The sequence below is a fragment of the Mesoplodon bidens genome (genome assembly GCF_964165515.1).
Source record: "Mesoplodon bidens genome assembly, chromosome: 14".
NCBI lineage: Eukaryota > Metazoa > Chordata > Mammalia > Artiodactyla > Ziphiidae > Mesoplodon > Mesoplodon bidens.
In genome coordinates, this window is record NC_138170.1 from 82,390,824 (window position 1) to 82,414,190 (window position 23,367).

General features: G+C 38.1%; 1 protein-coding gene across 1 annotated transcript in view; it reads left to right on the forward strand.

The window, feature by feature from the left end:
• Window positions 1–21,154, forward strand: part of YWHAQ (tyrosine 3-monooxygenase/tryptophan 5-monooxygenase activation protein theta) — a 33,369-nt gene extending 12,215 nt beyond the window's left edge. The window contains exons 3-6 of the mRNA XM_081253670.1: window positions 14,903–15,026; window positions 17,297–17,460; window positions 18,105–18,200; window positions 20,073–21,154. Of these exons, the coding sequence (XP_081109796.1) occupies window positions 14,903–15,026; window positions 17,297–17,460; window positions 18,105–18,200; window positions 20,073–20,132 (444 nt within the window). The 3' untranslated portion in view covers window positions 20,133–21,154. The remainder of the gene's footprint in view (window positions 1–14,902; window positions 15,027–17,296; window positions 17,461–18,104; window positions 18,201–20,072) is intronic.
• The last annotated feature ends 2,213 nt before the right edge of the window (window positions 21,155–23,367 follow it).

Sequence of the window (23,367 nt, forward strand, 5' to 3'; positions counted from 1 at the left end):
TCCTTTATAGACCCTATTCTTCTGAGATCATCTCATCTTTCTCTGGGTTCTCTCTTGTGTGTAAGTCGGGGAGAGTCAAGGCTTTATAAGTCTGTGCTCTTCAACTAGAGCAGCTTCCTTTTATCTCTTTTACTGTTTACTGGTATTGCTTAAAAAAGACTTAGGGCAGCAGGGAGAGAAAATAAACACTTCAAAAAAATTTGAAACCATTACCCTGTTAGATGGAGTCCAAGTTCCTTAACAGGACTTAGAAGACCTTCAAGCCTTTCCCTTTAGCTTCCTTTCTCACTACTCACTCCTTCCCTCTGTGTTCCAGCCACATGGAATTATATGGTTCTCTCCTATATTCTGTACTTCCTTAGCTCTGCTCTTATTCTTTCCCCTATGTAAGCATGGGTTGTTATATTAATATAGTGTTTTGTTTTCCACCGTCTAGTAATGAGACCCAATTCTGTATTGTCTGGAGTTTACAAGTGTCCTGAGTTCCTCTTGCGGCTGCATCTAAGTCAGATCAATATTGGTAAGCTGTAAGGGTATGTAAGAATAAGGACTTGGTCTATATTTTTTCTTCTGTATGCTATTAAGCACTGCTTTATTTTTCAAGGTTATTTTTTGTGCTGTACCCAGTAGTTCAGTTGAATATAATCAGTAACCCATGTAAGTTTAGGTGCAAATGCAGATAAATTTTTTTTTCTTTCTTTTAAAATTTTCTTCTCTTTATGCTCTGTAATAGGTCTGGTAGACGAAAGGCTCAACTACAGGGTTGTATATAATTCAGCTGCAGAGGTAAACGTATGTGGCATGGGTTAGCCACAGATGGAAAAATTAGTCTGCAAATAATTGTGTAATTTCTATAATGTAGAAATGGCTTAATTCAATTTGTCATAGACTTACAAAAAACAAAGCTCATCTGAAAGTACACTGGTATCTTTGCTATTATCTATTTTTGGTAGTTTTCCTAGGATATAGCAAAACTTGACCCATATACTAAGCTAGCAAGGCAATTTTGACCTATTTTTAATTACTTGAACATATTTTCTTTTAGGTATCAGGATGTCTGTCCAGTTGGATTACTTATGACCAAACTAAGATTTGACTTCCTGTTCTGTTTGTTTTGTTTTCTTTTCCTTTTAGGGAACACTGTTGTTTTCTCACTATCATTTGTCATGTTTTACTTTGCACATTGCAGTGGCTAACATAGTTTCTGGATACTAGTAAATTGCAAGTTCTCCAAGGGGAAGGAAGTATGGACATTGATGCTTGCCTTGGTTCTTCTGGTAGCACTGATCTGTAAGTGTTGGTAAATTGTGGTTGTTCATGTGTAATTGGTTTTAATGCAGATTTGACAGGTTTGGAAATCGGTATTAGTGTTGCCAGTGTGTGTATTAAACTGTCCTTCCAAACTTTTATATCCTGGCCAGAGGGTTGGGAACTTTGAACAGAAGGGATAACATTCGTATCTTGCGGTTGTGGCCACTCAGTATCTAGCTGCTAAAATGTGGAGATACAGCAGGTCAGACAAAGGACTGGACATTACCTTTGTCTCTAAGAATATCTGGACTTGGCTCGGCTGCCTTGGGTGAAGTAAGGGGACAAAGACCGTGATTCTCTTTAATACTGACACATTGCAATTTGCACAAACCGTATTATTTGTCAGAGGCTAAACTCTTTCTGTTACGTGTCTTCACCACTGCAGTCATAACAGCTCTGTAGCTGCGTTGGAAGATGGGACGAACATTCTTATACAAGAGAGCATTTTTATTGTTTTTAAGTGCTAATTGTTTAGGAGAGGAGAGGGGGGTGTACTGTGCTCACAAAAGGGCCCCTAAAAGGCACCACCGTGCCACAGTAGATGTTGATAGCAATAGTACTGTCATTGGTGATCATTTTGCCTGGGTCATGGGTGGTGGTGGCTAGACATCTTCTAGACCAGGAGAAAGGGTTTGGAAATAATTGGGGACAGGGACATAGATCAGAGCTTTTTCTCTTTTTGTTGAGAACTTTGAATTCTTTTTATCTGTTTCCTCCCCTTCCCCTTTGCCTGTTTATCTTCTGGGTTTTAGCTCCTTATTTCTTTTTGCCCACAGAAGTAATTAACCACTTGATTGCATGGACTACTCTGGCTTATTTTACTTTCACTGAAACTACAGTAGCACATATATCCCCTTGGATCTGAGGAATCCATATTAAATTTCTCTGACCACGGTGGCAGTTCATCGTGTCACATTAGTTCCTATTAATTTTATTTTATTAATTTGACATGTATTTCAGGCAATGTTGGATTTTAGGTCTTTTGTTACTTTTAGAATCATATCTCAAAAGTTTTAACACTTTTTGTACAAGGTGGTTTTTAGTCTACACCCTTTCTCCCAGGAAGGCATGTTCACGTTCATGAATGCTCCAGAGCTGTTTAAATTTTAGTAAATAGAAATTGGAGATGTGAAGAACTTGGTAACACTTTTTCACAGATTTCTGTCCCTCAGATCACGGTAAGGCAGAATTGTCTGTCTGTCTGTCAGGGTGCCAGATGAGTAACACAGTAGTGTACACTTATGGTCTAGGGTTTGTCTCCTTGGATTTAGGGCCTCCAAATCCACTTCGCTGGCACACTGAGGGGGAACTACAAGAGTTACAAGTCAGGCAGTCGTTGTCTAGCCGTGTTTATTGCTTGAAGGCAGATTTACTGGAGGAACCAAATTAGCATTAGAAGGTTGTTTGGTGAGCATAGAAACCAGCAAGAAGAGGCAGCAGTTGGATGATCTTAATGACTAGTTACTATCAGCACTGCTGCATCCAGCCTCGCTGTTGGAAGACTGTTCACAGACCCAAGTACCATCTTCTCTGAATAGTGCTGTAGATACTAGCAGTGTTTGCTTTTTCATTAACCGCCCCCCCCCCCATACCTGCTGTATTCCCATCACCTAGCAATGAGTGTTTTGCTTCTTGGCGCGCCACTTTAAGTACTGATATTCGGGAGGCACACCGTTGTTACTCCATGCTCTTCCTGCCGGTGCAGGAGTAGTAACAGTAGAAACAAGTGTGGATGTCAGTCGGTTGAGACAGTGCTTCCCAGCTCCCTTTGTCTTGTGGCACACACAGAATAACCTTTTTTATTTTATTTTATTTTTTTTGCGGTACGCGGGCCTCTCACTGTTGTGGCCTCTCCCGTTGCGGAGCACAGGCTCCAGACGCGCAGGCTCAGCGGCCATGGCTCACGGGCCCAGCCGCTCCGCGGCATGTGGGATCTTCCCGGACTGGGTCACGAACCCATGTCCCCTGCATCGGCAGGCAGACTCTCAACCACTGCGCCACCAGGGAAGCCCCAGAATAACCATATTTGTGTAACACACTGGGGCAAATGGATTTCTTCTCCAGCTTCATGCTGCTGGATGGCTGAGGGGATCAGTACCTCTTCATCACTTATATTAGTTGAAAGCTCTAGGTTTAGAGTCTAATCCTGAAGGACCATGAGTGCTAGGCTTTAAATTTATTCTTTAACAGCCATGGGGATTTTTTGAGCAGGGGATTAACGTGTCCAGAATTTATGGTTAATCTTGTAGTAGGATATAAAATGGATTAGAGAAAGAAGAAAGCCTAAAACCTGGTAGATCAGTTAGGTTATTGGATTAGTTGAAGTGAAATGATATGGTTAATTCTGGGTAATAGAAATAGAAATGAGACTGAAAGGATAGATCAGAATACTAATACAGAGGTACAATCAGTAGGGCTTAACAACTGGTGGTAGGATGGGAAATGGGGAGTGAAAAAGTCAAAGGTTGTGATGAGGCTGGGTGGCTAGGAGGTAGGAGGATGGTGGGATAATTAGTAGAAATAAGCAATATAAATATAGAAACAGGTTTGGAAATAAATTTGTTCCTGTTTAAGGCATATTGAGGTCTAGTGGCTATTCATATTTCAAAATGTATACGAATACTTAGCCGTGTCACACTATGGAGAAGTTGGGATTGTGGATGGGGTAGTGGCAGGGGTTGCATTACCTCCGTGAGTTTGTTGCAATTTATAGTATGACCTTTAGCCTTTTTTTTTGACTCAAACACACCAGAATTGAGCTATTTTTTGGGGATAGATCCACAATAATCAAGCTCGTGTGACTGATACATAAAACCGAGAATATTAGTTTCTTCATTTACAGTGAGGAATAACTAGCACAGAGATTGAAGTACTTGTGTTGGCGTCACCAGTAAGGTCTCACTCAGGAGGCAGGTAGACTCACATAGGAATCAAGTCATAATGCAGGAGTTGCTTAGTCAGTGTGGCATTATGACAAGAGAAGTGGATGGCTTTTCAGGTGTTTAATGGCCATCATCTCCAGGGTAGGGCATGGATGGATCAGTGGTTGTTTGACTGTGATTCACACTCCCCTAGACTATGCAGTTATCCCTTAGTATCCAAGGGGGAGTGATTCCAGAAGTCCCCAAGGATACCAAAATCTGCAAATGCTCAAGTCCCTTCCATAAAATGATGTAGTACAATGAATAGGGTTGGCCCTCCATATAAGCAACTTCCTGATTATGACTGTATATTGGATCCTTTTCCTTCAGTGTCTGTAACCCTTTTCTGTTTCCATGCCTCTGAGCACTGTTCTTTCTGATTGACTCATCCTTATTTGTAAAGTAGATTTACTTTACATACTGTAGGATTAGAGTCAAGTCTTGCATTCCTATTAATTTGCTATACAAATATGTATATATATATGTATTATAGACAAAATAAAGTCTTTTCCTTCAGTGGTTTATAGTTAAGAGCAGGGAGATGTGTGTTCCCAAAGTATACTCTGTTTCTTCGAGAAGTTTTCCAAAGCCTTGACTTGGAAAAAATTACATCCACAGGCTTCGGTGACTATAAATATGGGGGACCAGGGGAGTGAGGCCAAAGAAGCATTAGGATAACACCCAGGTTTCTAACTAGGGCAACTGAGGGCTTTTCTTTCCCAAGACAGAAAATTGTGTAGGGGAGGAGAATCAACAGCAGATTGTATTAGGAAGGCAAATTTAATATGTTTTAGATGAGTAAAGTTTAAAGAGCCAGTGGCCCATCCAGCTGTCAATAAATATAAATAGGAGCACCTTGCCTGGTGCTTAAGAGAAAGACTTGTGTTGTGGTGCATGGTGATGGAGGTTTGTGTACCAGGCCGTGTTCTGAGTAATTTGTATTGAGTCATTCAGTCTTCACATCAGGCTGCTGAGAAGTAGAGATTGTCATTGACTCTTTTTAATAGTAAACTGAGGTATGAGCTGCAAAAGTAAATTGCCCAGCCAGGTAAAGGGCAGATTTGTGAGTAATCAGCATGTAGATAATTGGCTGAAGTCCTGCCAATAAATATCTAAAATGAACCCACGTCTTGTCAGTTACCTTAAAAATGGATAGTGAGCTGTAGAGGTAGTTGAGATCCATGATTATTCTAATGAAACATTTCCTCCTAGTAGCAGATTGTATTTTCATAGTTAATTGTCAGATTTTTAGAAAGTATAGTCTCAAAAGCAGACACTTGTTGGATTAAAGAAGGGAGGAAAGGAGCACATTAACTATCCTTAAAAATTTAGTTAATCCTCTAAAAGAGGGTAGGAAAACACGTGTCCTTTACTAGCCAACTCAATCCTTTGCACATACTTAATATGAAAGAACTTTTGTCCTTTTAAATAATCTGAAATACTATGCTCTGCAAACATGAAGTATCACACATGTATTGTTATTCAGCATCTTGTAATACTTCTGTGTTGTTACAGTTTCGGAAGAGTTGTTTTCATAGATTATGACCAGAAATTTTCCCGTTACTCAGTATTGTAGTTGCTGTAAGTATTCTACTTGGTGACTTCTCTTTTATTCCATTACTTCTTCCTTTGCAACTCTAAAAAGGCTCTTCCAGTAAAGGTCTGAGTGGGAACTTCTGTCTTTGTCTGGAAATGTCTTTGTTTTGCGCCTGCTTTTATGTGGTACTTTAATTGGTTTTGGAATTTTAGCTGACAGTTGTTTTTCTCCTCACTTTGAAGATACTTGATTGTTTTCTGTTGAAAAATCAACTGTCAGTCATACTGTTGTTTCTTCCTTTATAGGTAACGTGTCATTTCTCTGGTTGCTTTTAAGAATTTTCTTGTCTTTGACATTCTGCAATTTTGCCATGATGGTCTAGGTATGAATTTATTTTTATTTTATTTTGCTTGGGATTTAGTGTGCTTTTCCACTTTGAAGGTTATTTATATTCGTAACTGGGAGACTCTCAGCCATTCTCTACATAACATCTCTTCCTCATTCTTTCTTTTCTCCTGGAATTCCTGTTGCATATTACCTTAGACATCATATCTTAGACATCTCTTTCTATTTGCATCTTTTGACTGATCCACACTTGTTTCATCATGTTAGTTCTGTGTTCTGTGGCGTTTCCTCAAATATACCTCCTGTTTTACTTTTTTTTTTTTTTCTTTTAATTCTAAAAGCTCTCTCCCCCACCTCCAAGCTACTTTTTCTTAATTCATTGTATCCTGTTCTTTATCTGGACTTCTGTTTTGGGTTGTTTTAATCAAGAAAATTTTCAAACTTAACAAAAATAAAGAGAATGCTATAATAACCCCCCATGTACCGATTACCCTGCTCTAGCGATTGTGAATTTTGTTTTGTTTATATCCCCAACACACACACACCCATTATTTTGAAGCCAGTCCTGGGCATCATCCATTTAATCCATAAATATTAAAATATATATCTTTAAAGGATTCTTTAAAAGAGTCTTTCAGGCATTTTTAATATACTTGTGTTTTATTACACGGTGTTTCATTTTTTAAGCTCTTGGGTACTAACCATCTGTTTGTCTGCTGATCCCTCATTATGGTGGATCTGTCCTTTGATTAGTTTTGTTATTTTTAAAAATTCAGGTGTAGTTTTTCCTGTGGAACTTGTGTGTGTGTGCCTTGGATTATGGAAGTGGTTTTGATGATTTGTTTCTGCTGGGCACACTAAGCCTCGACCCACTTTTACACAGATTTTCAGCTCGTGGACTCACACATCATGTATGAAATAAAAATTGGAAGAGCACCTGCACAGAACATGCGTTTGGGTTTCAGTGTTTCATGGGAGATGACACCCACATCCACCCACACCCCCAAAAGCCCAGGAAATAGTTTTCTTGCTACTTCTCAGCAGTGATAGACACAGTTTTTCTAGGATCCTTTCCCCTTACACGTCATTGTGTTGTAAATTTTTACTTTTTTGCTCTAACTTCATTTCCTCTTCCTATCTAGCACTTGAATATCTCCCTTCCTTCCTTTGGGGCTTTGCTGTAATTTTTTTCTTCTATTCTGTTTAGCATTTTGATTATTTTTAGAAGGGAAAGTCTGCTTGGTCTTACTGTATTGCCACAACCAGAAATCATGTTTCAACCCATCTATTTTAAGGTGAAGAGTCATAAATTTCTTAAATACTCCATACAAGAGTGAGTTAGAGGGGTGTGTGTGTGTGAGTGTGTGTGTGTGTGTTTTAATCTGATACACTGCTATTCAGGTAGCATTTAATATGTGTTACTATTTCATCTGGTGAGGTAGACAATACCTAAAAACACATTCAGACTTGTATTTCAATTAAAAGTCTTCTGTTCGAGGGCCTCCCTGGTGGCGCAGTGGTTGAGAGTCCGCCTGCCGATGCAGGGGATACGGGTTCGTGCCCCGGTCTGGGAGGATCCCATATGCCGCGGAGCATCTGGGCCCGTGAGCCATGGCCGCTGGGCCTGCGCATCCGGAGCCTGTGCTCCGCAGCGGGAGAGGCCACAACAGTGAGAGGCCCGCATACCGCAAAAAGAAAAAAAAAAAAAAAAAAAAAAAGTCTTCTGTTCGTGTGTTTGTGCTAAAATCGAAGAGTTACATTAACTTGTGCTTCTCACATTTGTCAGAAATGCTGGTAATATTAGATCTGATTTAATGTAACAGAAAAATATTAATAAATGCAGTTTTACTGCCAGAGTCTTTATTGTTTAATATTTATTTATTTAATTTACTTATTTACTTGGCTGCGCCGGGTCTTAGTTGCAGCACGCGGGATCTTTAGTTGTGGGCATGCACATGGGATCTAGTTCCCTGACCAGTGATCGAACCTGGGCCCCCCGCATTGGGAGCTCGGAGTCTTAACCACTGTGCCACCAGGGAAGTCCCAGACAGAATCTTTAAGTACATGAAGTTATATGAGATACATCTGGAAAATGGACTAATATCATTAACATATATCCCTACATATCAGTAAGGGAAAAAACTCACTGGGAAAATGGCAAAGGATATAAACATACTGTTTAAAGAAAACTGCAAATAAAACCATAGTAAGATGTTTTTCCTTATTAAATTGGAAAAGATAAAAAATGATAATACCTTGGGTTCAGAAGGATGTTGAGAAATTGGAACACTTACACATTGCTAATGGGGATGTAAATTGAAATTGCCCCTAGGAAGGACAGTTAAACATCTGTCTTCCAAGGATCAAATGTACATTTGGCACATTGTTGGAAATATCAACAGATTTGAAGCAACTTAAATGTTCACCAGAGGAAACTAAATAATTATGGTATGCCCATACAGTGGACATACATAAATAATACTGTTCAGTGTTCTGTAGCATGAGGCAGTTATAAACATATGAATATGGAATGATCTCAGAGGGATTATTACATGGAAAAGGCAAGGTGTAGAACAATGAATGTAGTACGCTAACACGAGGGAGGGGGAACGTACGTGGATTTTAAATGTTTAAAATATCTGGAAGAACATACAAGAAACTGGTGATGATGGTTACCTTGGGAGGGGAAGAACTGGCTGGCTCAGGATCCAAGGAACGGAGAGAAACTTTATTTTTCACTTTTGAGTTTTAGGTGATAGACAGTATTACATATTATTTTAATGGAAACCAGAGTCTTACTGTGTGTGAAAAGAAGATACAAGTAAGGGAAGAAGAATCCTGTGAGGTTGAATTTGAATTCTGGATATATCAGTATGAGATCATGATTTTTCAAAAAAAAAAAATTTGCTGAAGGAGTGAAACAGTGAGAACAATGGGGGAGATTTCTTTTTTCCTTTTTTAGAAATTTTAGAGTGGTAGTTAATTAACTATTGTACATTATTACTTTGATAAAAATAAAGAATTACAAAAACAATTCAAGAAAAGCCCTGTGCCATCTTAAACCCTATAATACATGTGAAATTCTCTTGCTGTTGCATCCATTTCAGTATGTTGCCATGTCATGGTTAATGTTCATTTGACAAATAACGAATCTTACTCTGTGGTAGGCACTGTGCTAAATACTTAACATACGACATACAGAGTTTTGTGAATGAAAAATATTAAGGAAACATTTTCATCTAGAAGTTGCTCTGCTTAACAGGTTGTTCTTTTGATTTAATACCTTAGAATTAGCATAGATTATTAAAACTAGAAAAAGCATAGATTATTAAAACTAGAAAATATTTTGATTATTTTATAGAAGAAATTAAACTAAGGAACTTGCTCTAGATGGAGACTCTAGAACCAGATGTTTGGTCCAGCATTCATTCCAGTGAGGTTCAATTGTGAAATTTGGTTCCTTTTTCTTTCTTTTTTTTTCTTTTTTTTTTTTTTTTTTTTTGCGGTACGCGGACCTCCCTCTGTCGTGGCCTCTCCCGTTGCGGGGCACAGGCTCCAGACGCACAGGCTCAGCGGCCATGGCTCACGGACCCAGCCGCTCCGCAACATGTGGGATCTTCCCGGACCGGGGCACGAACCCGTGTCCCCTGCATCAGCAGGCGGACTCTCAAGCACTGTGCCATCAGGGAAGCCCATGGTTCCTTTTTAAAATGTACTTTTGCTAGTTTGGAAAGTTTTTTTTCTACTTATTTCTTTTTGTTTTAAAAAGATTTTACTGTCTTCAGTGACTTTCTACCTGTTTGTGCAATTGTGCCTTTTCCTATGCCATGGGCTCTGTGCCTTGGAATGTTTTTTTCCTCCATGCTTTCTGCCTGTTTGTAAAATGCAATAAAATTTTCTGGATGAAATATGACTTCCTTCTTGAGTGTTGAATTTTTCTTTGATTTTGGTCTCTTGGGGTTAAAACCTAATTAAGAGTTAGTTATTGTATAGAGACTTTATTCTTCCTACATGTCAGTGGTTCTTTGTACTATATATAATACTTGAAGTTGGGATGTTAGAAAAATTTAGCTCTTAACCATTAGATAAATGTTCCATTTGTTGAATAGTTTATGTTACCCTATATACTATATTAATTCTTTTTTTCAATATAAATTTATGTATGTATGTATGTATGTCTGCGTTGGGTCCTCGTTGCTGCGCGCAGGCTTTCTCTAGTTGTCGTGAGCGGGGACTGTTCTTTGTTGAGGTGCGCAGGCTTCTCAATGCGGTGGCTTCTCTTGTTGCGGAGCATGGGCTCTAGGCGCCTGGGCTTCAGTAGTTGTGGCACACAGGCTCAGTAGTTGTGGCTCACGGGCTCTAGAGCACAGGCTCAATAGTTGTGGCGCACAGGCTTAGTTGCTCCGCGGTATGTGGGATCTTCTGGGACCAGGGCTTGAATCCGTGTCCCCTGCATTGGCAGGCAGATTGTCAACCACTGCGCCACCAGGGAGGTCCCTATATTAATTCTTTTGTTTGCTTTACTAATTAAATAACTTAAGGCCAAAGCCTTATCTCTCATAGATATGCTCCATTATTTTATAGGGTAATGCTAAGAATACTAGCTTTATTTTCAGATTCTAGCCCCATTTAATTAATAATATGACTTTGTGTAAGTTTCTTGATGCCTAAGTGATTTTATTCACTTGTAAAGTTATCATAATGGTTCTTATATGTAAATAATACATGCAAGAGCGGTTAGAATAGGGCGTGGCACATATTGAACACTTAAATATTTGTTGAATGAATAATCTTTTATGGTAACGTGTGCTGATTAAACAGATAAAAATATACAGATAGTGACTAGTATATGTGCCATAAAGTTAGAGATTGAACATGTTAATAGTTTTATTTAATGAATTTCAATAAGCTGATAGAGAGGAAATTGAAAATCCTTAGAACATTTTTTGTTTCCTGTTGATTATTTTGTTTGTATTTCAAGGCTCTTCATCAGTTACCTGCTCTCTTAAAAAGATCAGTTTGGAAAAAAAAATCAGTTTGGTATACAAAGAATAAGCTATATAATGAGGAAGAAGAGCAGCTTACTTTGTCTATAAAACAAATCACTTATAAATGAATTTAAGATAAAAGTATTAGTTTGTTGAATACAACACACGGACTATTACCACTGAAGGTAAATTAATTGTTTTGGAAAAGCTATGGAAGTGATGGTAGGATTATTGTATGTAAACATAATTCACTCCTAGAGATAGAGTTAGTACTGGAGTTGTGTTATTCTTCCTAACCTTTTCTCTAAGGTTTGGGGTTGAAGAGGAATAATTACTATACTAAATTTACATCACTGTTATTTCTCACAGTTTCATTTCTTGCATAGATCTTTACTGCTTTTATGATGTAATCCTTTTCATTGTTATTCCCATCCTATTTTTCTGAGATTAAGCTTATTCTCAGGTGCTTTAGCATCTCCTAAAACGACCTGTATAATAATAACTTGTATTTTTTCCTCTGACTTTGCTTGTATTTCAGTTTCTTTCATCTAGAATGTTTTGTTACTAGTGTATCTTGTAATTTTGGGTAGTAAGTGCACTGACTTCTTCACAGATCTCTCAGATTCTCAAAAAGGAATGTACTTCTTGCATTCTGCTTCTCAATCGGGTAACACTGAACACTGAAGGGAGCCCCAATCTTAGTTCTCCAAGCCTCCCAGGATCATAAAATTTGCTGGTTGAAGCGTTACAAAGGGGATCTCCTGCTTAATTGACAAGAATAATGTAAAGGGGGAATTAGTGGAGGAACTTTTAACTACATTAATGTTAAAAATTGATTCCCTTCCTCTCTCCTGACTTCTTATCAATGACCTTATCTGGGAAGATTTTCTTATTCCAGGGAGCCACTTGGCATTTTGGTTTTTACTCTCTGACCTGTATTGAGTCTTTTTTTTTTTTTTTTCCGGTACGCGGGCCTCTCACTGCTGTGGCCTCTCCCGTTGCGGAGCACAGGCTCCGGACGCGCAGGCTCAGCGGCCACGGCTCACGGGCCCAGCCGCTCTGCGGCATGTGGGATCTTTCCGGACCGGGGCACGAACCCGTGTCCCCTGCATCAGCAGGCGGGCTCTCAACCACTGCGCCACCAGGGAAGCCCAGAGTCTTTTTCATAATTTAATTTTTTTAACAAAAAATTGTGCACCTAGGCTCTGTATACCTTAAGTATTTATAGCCTTTATTCTATGTGGTATTAATAATTAATAACTGGTATTGATATAATACCTGATACAGCCGTAAATCGTTTTGGTAAGACATGAAGCAGAATCCATTGTCTTTTAATTGGGCTAAAATCTACATCGCTACTACTGATAGCACATGGAAAGACAGAATTATTCTGTACCTGTTGTTTCCTTCACAGAGAGCTAGTGGCATCTGACAAAGAACCATGATACCTGGCTGAAACTCCAGGATGGAAGTAATGCACAAGTCACTTTATAAAAACCAACACTGTAAATCGTACGTAATGGCTATATGCAAACTAGTGATCAAAGTTAATAATTTTAGAAGGGAAAAGTTTACAGTTAGCTTATAAGTGGCTGTGTAAACTGATGCAATAGCTGTTTAGCAGCTTTCCAAATCCTTGGAAGACCAGTGTGCCAATAAGAGAGTCCTCATGGGCATTCCCACATCTGGCTCAAGTGACTAAGGGGGGATGAGAGCTAGGATCACGTTCCTCTCCTCTCCCCAAGTCCTCGTTCTAGTCAGTCAGACTTTCCTCAGCCCCTGATACCACATTTCTGCCACATTTTAATCATAAAGTACTAGGTCTTAAATGTTACAAGTAGCTTTTTTTTTTTAAATTGTAAATACTGTCTTTACCAGAGCTGGCGCTGGCACTGTTTTGGAGATCCTCTGTGGGATCTCATCTTAACTGCCTGACTTACTTGCGAGAAAAAGAAAAGTGAGGGGCTCTTCATTTTACATTGTAGTTCGTTAGTTTGGATATAAGCCAGGGGTGTTGGTTCCCACAGTATAAATACTGTGTTTGCATTATTTGATACTGCTTCTCAGAATCTACTCTTGTTTAAATTTTTTTTTTTAAGATAGAGATGACTGAGTCAGTTTGACGTTTAGAAGCTTAGTGAACATTTTTGTGGCTGTCTCACCATTGCCCCCCACTTCCTCCCCAGAAACCCCCTAAATTCAGGTGTTCCATAGAAATAGTTTTAAAATTGGAAGTCATCCATGATATGCAAAAATGGTATTAGAGGAAAAATTTAAAGTAGTATGATTTTGTAAGATTCTGGGAAAGAGTTTTTCTCAAGTTTATTTTAATAAATAACCATTAAAATTGTATTGGTGATGTTGAGCAGGAGAAATTCTTACAACATGATCCTTCAGTTCTTTTCCCACTTAAGAGTATGATGGTGCAGAAGCAGCATTTATTTTCATTTGACTTTAGTGTTTGGGTGTAGCCCAACTATTTCTTCCCTTCTTGGCCCAGCAGCTTTGCAGATGTAAGCCACACTTTTGATACTTGCCGCTTTTATAACGTATAAATTTCTGGGGCTTCATTAGGTAATTTTAGTGTAATACTAAGTTTAACTTCCCCTGAGCTTCAGACCCTTTTAAAATATATTTTTTTAACCTAAACATATTTTTCGTTAAATTTAAGGATTTAAAATGTTTCTCTGTTTATTTTCTTTAAAATAATATGCATATAATCATTGCATTTTGTTTAAGTTCTTTTTATTCAGATAAACAGCAAGAAAGCTCTTGAGTTAAAACTACATTTTCTAAACCATATTTTACTTCTTTAGCATCTATTTGTTGATTTTGCTCCCCCCAAATTTTATTCACCATATTTCTTATTACAAAAAGATTTTTAAATTACTTAGCATCAAGTAAAATTGATAATCCATGAAGGTGTCTATCATACTCACTTTTTTGTGACTTTTTAATACTCCTGGGCACACCTTGTACAAATACCTCAGTTTGAGAGGCACTAGCTCATTGGATCAAGTGGACATTTCTTGGTATGAAATGAGGGATAAAAGACATACTTAAATACTAACCCAATTTTTAAAAATAGTTGTCTTTGATAGACATGACTGTCACATTGCTAGGTAAGTTTTTAGACCACTTGCTCTCAACCCCTAGACTCACCCTTTTTTTGGATGAGCGCTGGTCGGCAGAGGACACTTGAGTAGCCCTACCCTGGGACATAATGACTTACTTATTCTGTGATTATACTCTTCTTCATATTTGATGTCTTGAACATTTTATTTCCCCTCCCTAAAATGATTGCACATCCTCGTTTTCTAACTGCTGCATTCCTTCTGTTACTTCTTGACAAGGCAAATATCCCTTCCCCAGGGAATCCTGTCTTTACAGTGACCATCACCAACAAAGCTAGACATTCCCTCTCTGTGCTTCCATAGCCCCTTATTCACATATCTGTACTGTTAACGGTATACTTACCTCTTATTAGACTGTGAACTCTTTGAGGGCAAGGACCTTATTTCCCCTCTGGTCAGATACAGTGCCTAGCACCTAGCAGGTATCAGGAAATGCTTGCTTCATTGAGTGGATGAGTGGACAGACAGGCTCTTTCTAATTAGTGTTTGATGTAATATAGCTCTACCATTAGAAGTTATGACTTGCTATGACCCCAGAACATTCAGCTAATGGCAACCACCTGACCCCTGCTCTCTAGCCATGCTTCCAGTCCAGGGTGGTATGGTGTGGAGTTACTATGGCAGTTATTTTTGCTAGTACCTAATGTTTTAACTTATTTCTTTCAGGAATTGTTGGATAAGTATTTAATAGCCAATGCAACTAATCCAGAGAGTAAGGTCTTCTATCTGAAGATGAAGGGAGATTACTTCCGGTACCTTGCTGAAGTTGCTTGTGGTGATGATCGGAAACGTAAGTGTATTTGGTTTATGGGTAAAGCTAAAGTATAAAAGAGAGGGAGGATAAATTTATAATGTTACCGTACGTTCTCAAAAATGAAAACATAGTTATGACTTTACATTATGTGCTCTTTATAAAAAATTAAACTCATAAACTCTCTGATTATAACCTGATAAGATATTATTAAAAACAGGCTTAATCTTTTAGGCTTTAGAATTTGGTTCACCATATTTTCAGCCCCAGAGTTCTTTGCGTATGCTTTGGGTGATTCTGTTGTGTCACATGGTCTTCAGCATCTTGTATCTTGAAACTTACGATAACTGGAAATTACATATAGACTAGAAACAGGACATTGTACTTTTTCTACTTGACGTATTAATTTATTAATTACTGCCTATTTTGAGGGATCATAACACTGACGACTAATTACACAGAACCACATTTCTGAGGAGGAGAGGTGAGATGAGAGTGTTATTGCTGGTATATAATTTATCACAGAAAACACAGCTATGGGGAAAAGAGTAACCTGATTTCCCAACTTGCTTGTAAAACAGTCAAAGTAAATTTATTAGCAGTGAACTCGGTCTCCTGGAGTATTGGTAGTGTACAGTAGTATATTGTGCATGTGCCGCTAGTCTGGGTAGAAGTATCACTTAAGGTCCATATTTTTTTTCCAGTAAGTTTATTTTGTTCGTCATTTTACCCTATCCAAAAAGGGCATGCCCCACAAACGGTTATTACAGCCTCCTCTTCCGCTCTCTCAGAGAGTTAACTAAAAGTGAGACAGTTTTAGCATCCCCAGAATTAGTGTAATTGAAGATAAAAAGAGAAAACTTTCGTGCCTTGCTGTAATAGAATCTGTATACTGGACTGTTGTGTTATCAATATATAATTTCTGTTGCCATAATGGTAAGCAAAATTGAATGTGACAGATATTTGCACAGAACTGAACATTTAAACGTCAACTAGTCAAAGGGATATCTTTGGGAGATTGGACCGTAGCCCCAGCATTAATCTGATCTGACCCTTTCTGGCTCATTGGGATTTTCTCGTACTATACGTAGAACACTCCAGTAGTCTGGGATTTGTAAATAGTCTGTATTTACAAAGTCTAGATGCTGAGACGCTTTAGAACTCTCATTGGAATGCCTCCTTATGTGCAGGACACCAAGAGCTCCGTAGTTAAATGTGAGGGCCATACTAGCTATGTTCAGATCAGTGAATGTGCCACTGGAGAAGAAGAAGGAAAGGCACGTATTCGGGCTTTAAAGGGATAACTTGATTTCTGTTAGGTCAGTCCTTCGAGAGCTGTAATGGGCCCAATGGCCTCATTCAGAAAACCTAACCTCTTCAAAACATGATATAATCAGATTAGTGTTGGTAGTTCTTCCTGAACATTTTGTTCAGGAAGGTGACATTTTTATTAAGCCAGTAATCAAACTCTGGTCAGAGCAGATTTTGACCTATATACTACTGCTTTTATGTTGCCTTTCACATAATACATCTTGATACCGAGGGTCAGTGTTATTTCTACAAATAAGTCACAAAAATAGAGATTTTGGTGGTGATGATCTTTGTAAAATGTTTCCACTATTGTGGGAAGGGATATTGCAGCTGATTTTTTTCAAGTTTTATTGAGATATTATTGACATATATCAAATTGTTTTTAATTGCTACATTTTCAGGTAATAAAATTAAAAGACATGAAGGAAGAAAAGTGTTTTAGCCCCAGAGATGGAAAAACCTGATATATTGTCTCATGGTTTTTTTATTAAGCTGATTATAAACAAGCAACATTATAAACTAGTTTTTTAATAGCCCAGTACAGGATAATGGTTTTGGTTTGCTACTGTGGTTTTATCTTTATTTAATTTATTTATTTATTTTTTGGCTGCGTTGGGTCTTTGTTGCTGCATGTGGGCTTTCTCTGGTGGCAGCAAAGGGGGGCTACTCTTCATTGCTGTGTGCAGCACAGTGGCTTCTCGTTGCGGAGATAGGGCTCTAGGCACCCGGGCTTCAGTAGCTGTGGCTTGCAGGCTTAGTTGGTCCCCGGCATGTGGGATCTTCCCTAACCAGGGCTCGAACCTGTGTCCCCTGCATTGGCAGGCGGATTCTTAACTACTGCGCCACCAGGGAAGTCCCCTGCTACTGTGGTTTTAAACGAAGGCTACAGAGAGAAGTCTGGCTCTACTGAGTTAGTAGCATATGTTAAAGGTATTACTGTATACTGTACGGATATTTTCAGTATCGTGCTTTTTTATTTCATTTTTTCCCCTTCACAGAAACGATAGATAATTCCCAAGGAGCTTACCAAGAGGCTTTTGATATAAGCAAGAAGGAGATGCAACCCACACACCCAATCCGCCTGGGGCTGGCTCTTAACTTTTCTGTATTTTACTATGAGATCCTTAATAACCCAGAACTTGCCTGCACACTGGCTAAAACGGTAAGATGTGTGTCCCGAAATACCCTCTTTAGGTTATTTGAGATAGCAAGCATGTTAATTTCTAGGTATTTTACTTGGATATCCAGGGATGATTTTTACATTTATTTGGATATCTCCTTTTTCTTACCATCATGACCACCTACCACTGTCCTTCTCAAGATCTTACTCTCCCAGCTATGGTTGTAAGCAGTAAGATCTGTCTAAAGAGCATATTGGTCAGAGTAATCAAAAAAGTATGAAAGAAATGTAAAGGATTGGAAAGTAATGCCTGCCAGGTCTGATCAGTAGAATCTCTGCATTCCTCAAAGTGTTTCAAAATGGAAGTGTTCCAAGGGGTTTTTGCAAATAAATACTAGTTCTTATTTGTAAAAAAATATATTGGGCATAGCTACTGTGCTGTCTGTCCTGTGAAAGAACTAAGAAATGCTTGTTTACTGATTAAGTACGTATAACTTTATAAGTTTTAGTCATCCTCAAAAATTCTTAAGCTGAGAATCCGAGGAAGTGATTTCATTGAGTTTTGTTTTAAGTGATAATAGAACATAAGTGGATGTTCATCTATTTTATAAAAATGGTTTGTGACTATAGAGTATCAGTTTGTGTCGATGTAAATATTATTTACTATGGATATTAATATTTGTCAGGCTTTTGATGAGGCCATTGCAGAACTTGATACACTGAATGAAGACTCATACAAAGACAGCACCCTCATCATGCAGTTGCTTAGAGACAACCTAACAGTGAGTTTTTCATTCTTTTAATTTTATTTCCTTTTCAGGAACAAAAGTATTAATATTTTATTCAGGCTCCCTGTGTTTTGGGGCAGCTATATTAGAGCTGCACTTGCTCTTAGAACATGATTATATAAAAATTACATAAAAATATTAAATATGTATTAGTATTTTGTGTAGGACAACTGTTCTTCGTAGGCATATTTTCAATTTGAACAGGCATTTTATCAGACCTTCCTGAGAAAGTACTAAGATTTTAGGAACTCATAATATTAACATTATTGACTCTATATTTGACTGGTATGAAGATGTTGATAAATTATGTTAATATAGAGAGTTTGTCTTTTTTAATTTGTTTTTTCTTTTGTTTTTCTCCCTACCTCTTGTATAGACAGGGGATGGAGGAAAAAGTAATGGTGAAAAAAATACGGGTTGAGCTTTACTTAGCTTCTTTTGTAGGTTCAAGTAAATTGGATATGTCAAAATCTTAGACAAAATGTGGAAGAAACATACCTTTTAATATAAATGTAGTTCTCCCCACCCACCCCAGTTTTGATGCTTTATCTTCTGCTAGATTAAAAAAAATTTTTTTTATTTTTTATTTTTTTGCGGTACGCGGGCCTCTCACTGTTGCGGCCTCTCCCGTTGTGGAGCACAGGCTCCGGACGTGCAGGCTCAGCGGCCATGGCTCACGGGCCCAGCCGCTCCGCGGCACATGGGATACTCCCAGACCGGGGCACGAACCCGTGTCCCCTGCATCAGCAGGCAGACTCTCACTCTCAACCACTGTGCCACCAGGGAAGCCCTAGATAAAAGAATTTTTAACATTAGCACCCTATCTGTTCAACTTTGCTGAAGAGAGAAATTATGAAGACAGTTCATTCCCAGCCATTAGAAATCCCTCTGGTTGTGAGGTGACAATAGAAAAATGATCAGCATAAATAGCTTCTATAGAAGAAAAACAAACTGAGCAATTAACCTCTTTCCAGATACCATGCGGGATGGACCCGCGTCCCCTGCATCGGCAGGCAGACTCTCAACCACTGCGCCACCAGGGAAGCCCACGTGGAGCTATCTTTTAACTAGTTCTGTTTTCTCTCTCCCAGAGACAGTTCTTTGGGGATATTTGTTTGTTTGTTTTTCTTTTAGTATCTTAATAATGACTTAAAGGTTAAGACTTCAGCTTTGCTAAAATTGCCACTAGTATCTTGGTGCTGGTCTAATAGAAATCCATTTTGTGAACTATTATTATGCATAGTCGACAAGTATTGACTATTCCCTTTTTCACTTCATTGTTCCATCCTAAAATTAGAGAGACTATAACATCCTACCTAATTCAAGAACCGTATCTACATATCTTCATACACACATGCTGCTTCCCTGTAACTTAACATCGTTCACTCCTGTTTAACTCTTTGCAGCATACAAAGTAAGCCTGCTTCTTTTTCTATATGATAGCCCTTCAGGTACTTGGCAATGGGGACTTTGACCATGGTCCCTGCCCACCCCCCAAAAAAATTGTTTTGGCCTTATTAATCTCATAAATTATATTTTAGTAGTGCTTTTAAAAAGAGCATTGGGCTGCCAGAAATTGAGAGAGCATTAAATTCTAAGGATGTTGTTAGTTACCTTGTTCTTACCTGAGGTTATAGTAAGCTTTGAAAATGTACTCAAATAGCGTGTATGTGTTTGTCATTTTGTAAATGCACAGTGAAAGGAATACAGGGGTACACTTTGGGAGGAGTTGATGAAATATAACTTCCAGTCTTAGTCATAATCTCTATTGTTTAATTTACTGCTCTAAGAATTACATTTTGATACAATAATAAGACTTGAAATAATTGATCTAGAACTAGTAACTTAATATGATTTTTTTTCTAGTTATGGACCTCAGACAGTGCGGGAGAAGAATGTGACGCGGCAGAAGGTGCAGAGAACTAAGTGCACACAGGTGTCCTCCTCTTTCCCCGCGAGAAACCTTGTTACTCATCTCCATTCCTTACTCCATTTGGATTTCCTATAGCAAAGAAACCCATTCATGTGTATGGAATCAACTGTTTATAGTCTTTTCACACCGCAGCTTTGGGAAAACTCCATTCCTTGATTTGTGTTTGTCTTGGCCTTTCTGGTGTGCAGTTACTGCTGTAGAAAAGTATTAATGGCTTCATTTCATATAAACATAAGTCACTTCCAAACACTTATGTAGAGGACTAAAAATGTATCTGGTATTGAAGTAATCTGAACCAGTTCTGCAAGTGACTGTGTTTTGTATTACTGTGAAGATCTGAAAATGTGGTTAATTACAATTTAAAGAGTGTTCTACATAACTTCTTAATTTCTACATTCCCTCCCTTACTCTTCTTCGGGGATTTTCTTTCAGTAAGCAACTTTTCCATCCTCTTCATATATTCCTTTTTGGTAGGAATCCAGAAGTATTAGATTGAATGGAAAAGCAGTTGACATTTTGAGGCTGGAGGTCACAAATTAAAATGCCTCCTGTATCATATATGATGGAGGTCTTGTGTATCTGTGACAACAGGGGGTTTCCTCATTCATTCTTCATTTGCTGCTGTTTAAGTTGACAACTTCCCTTCCCAATAAAAATTCACTTACACCTCCTGCCTTTGTAGTTCTGGTATTCACACTTTACTATGTAATAGAAGTAGCATGTTGCTGCCAGAATACGAGCATTGCTTTTGGCAAATGAAAGTGCATGTCATTTCTTAATACACTAGAAAGGGGAAATAAAGTACACAAGTCCAAGTCTAAAACTTTAGTACTTTTCCATGCAGATTTGTGCACATGTGAGAGGGTGTCCAGTTTGTCTAGTGATTGTTAGAGAGTTGGACCACTATTGTATGTTGCTAATAATCATCGACTGTAGTCCCAAAAAGGCCTTGTGAAAATGTTATGCCCTATGTAACAACAGAGTAACATAAAATAAAATTACATTTTATAAACCATTTACTATGGCTTTGTAACAATTACATGCTCATATTTTAAGGGACAGGTGAATTTACTACTTTCTGAAGTTTATTGATACTTCCCTTTTATCTCATGTAAAATGGAGTAGTGGTACCCATTTTTCTGCATTGTGATACACTTGTCTAGGGATGCCTGGACCTGTATAAAATTGGACTACATTTCTTAAGAGTTAGTGTTTTACCTTAGATCAGTTTTGTGGACCCTCTCTTCCTTAGATGTAAATGATATTAGTTAACTGTTAAATGAAATAAAGTGGACATTTTAAAACTAGAAAAGTTAAAATTATGTGATTGTGAGTGCTTTGGCTGGTGTTAGAATTACGTTTCACTGGATATTCAAACAGAATGTCAGAGTTTAAGAGTACCTTGTTTTGTTTTCAGATAATTCTCTTTGTAAACACTCAGTTGTACCATTGATGAGTTCAGAATAATTTTGGTTTTATAATATTGCCATGGCTGTTATACTAGCCTGTCTTAGTATTGGCCTGAGAATTTATTTTAAAGTCAGAAAATTATCTGAAAAATTAAGCTGTGTAGGATTATCCTTTTTCTCCTAAAAGTGTAACTATGAAACAGGGTTTTGTTTGCACTTGATTTGTTTTCTGAGGGGAAATGAAAAGACAGAATTGAATGGGACTTGCAGAAATTATCCATTTAAATAAGATTAATAGAACTCTGGTCCGCCAAAATCTAAATCAGTAAGACAGTGCTTTTTAAATAAAAATTTCAATAAACATTGAAAGAACATTGTGAATTAGCAGAAAAAATTATCAGTCCTAACAAAGTTGTAAGTACTGAATAAAGTAATGACTACACTACTTTGGTGAGTTATGAAAGTAGCCTTCTTTCTTAAAGAGCAGATTAGTCCCAGGTTATCTCCTTGCTTTAGGAGAGGTGAGCATCTTTAAAAGCGGGCCCAGCCTGTGGTATTATCTCTTTTTGACTCTCATTTTGGGGCCTCCTTGTACTAGATGTAGAGGATATTTATAGAATACTGCTAAGAACTCAGTCGGGGTAGAGGGAGGGTTTAAACCCAGGTTTGAGCTTTCTAACTTTTGTAATTACTTTCTGGGATAGTTTAGAAATTTTAAATGTTACACCTATTTTGTAGTTAGAACTTTTTAATTGGCAGTTTTCCCTTTAAAATGTCATTTAGGTTTTAATAACTGAAAATAACAGGAGGGTGGATTGCATCCTAACACTGATTATCCAAAATAAAAACATTAGGGATTTCTCTTCCAACATACAGTACATTCAGCCATGATTATTTGATCCGAGATTGGGAAAGAACAGTACCTTTTTTTGGACAGGATTGGTAGACTACAGTCATGTGTATAACTTTAAATATTTATCAGTAGAGACTGTGAGTTTTTTAAAAATCATGAAAAACACTAGGAAGCCCATTTAAAGTGTGTAAAAATTCTAATAGAGTAAAATATTTTGAGATCAGAATTCTAGTCACTTATATTTAAGTGGACTGATTTTTTTGTTTTGTTTTTGTGGAGTTGAGCCAAACATTCAAAAATATTTGAGGGCCTATTTTAAGCACAAACGTGACAATTTTTGTTAAATTATGAGCCTGAGTTTATTTGGACTGGTTATAGATAGGTGTCATCTGATATGTTTAGGAAGACTCACTTTAAACTGATTAAGACAGTTATGTTGTATGTTTTATTCTGCCGTATATCATCTTCCCTTGTATAATTTGTATTTCATCAGCTTTGCAAGAGGAGAGTTATCATTGTATATCATCTATATTACCATTGGATTTTGAGGCCATCACAATTAAGTACCAGTATAAACCACCTGCCACAATAACGTTTTTTTTTTAACAGAAACCACTAATTTTTAAAAATTAATTAATTTATTTTTTGACTGTGTTGGATCTTTGTTGCTGTGTGTGGGCTTTCTCTAGTTGCGGCGAGCAGGGGCTACTCTTTGTTGCGGTGCGCGGGCTTCTCATTGCGGTGGCTTCTCTTGTGGAGCACGGGCTCTAGGTGCGTGGGCTTAAGTAGTTGTGGCTCGCGGGCTCTAGAGCGCAGGCTCAGTAGTTGCAGCGCACGGGCTTAGTTGCTCCACGGCATGTGGGATCTTCCCGGACCAGGGATCGAACCCATGACCCCTGCATTGGCAGGCGGATTCTTAACCACTGCACCACCAGGGAAGTCCCCCACAATAACGTTTTTGATGCA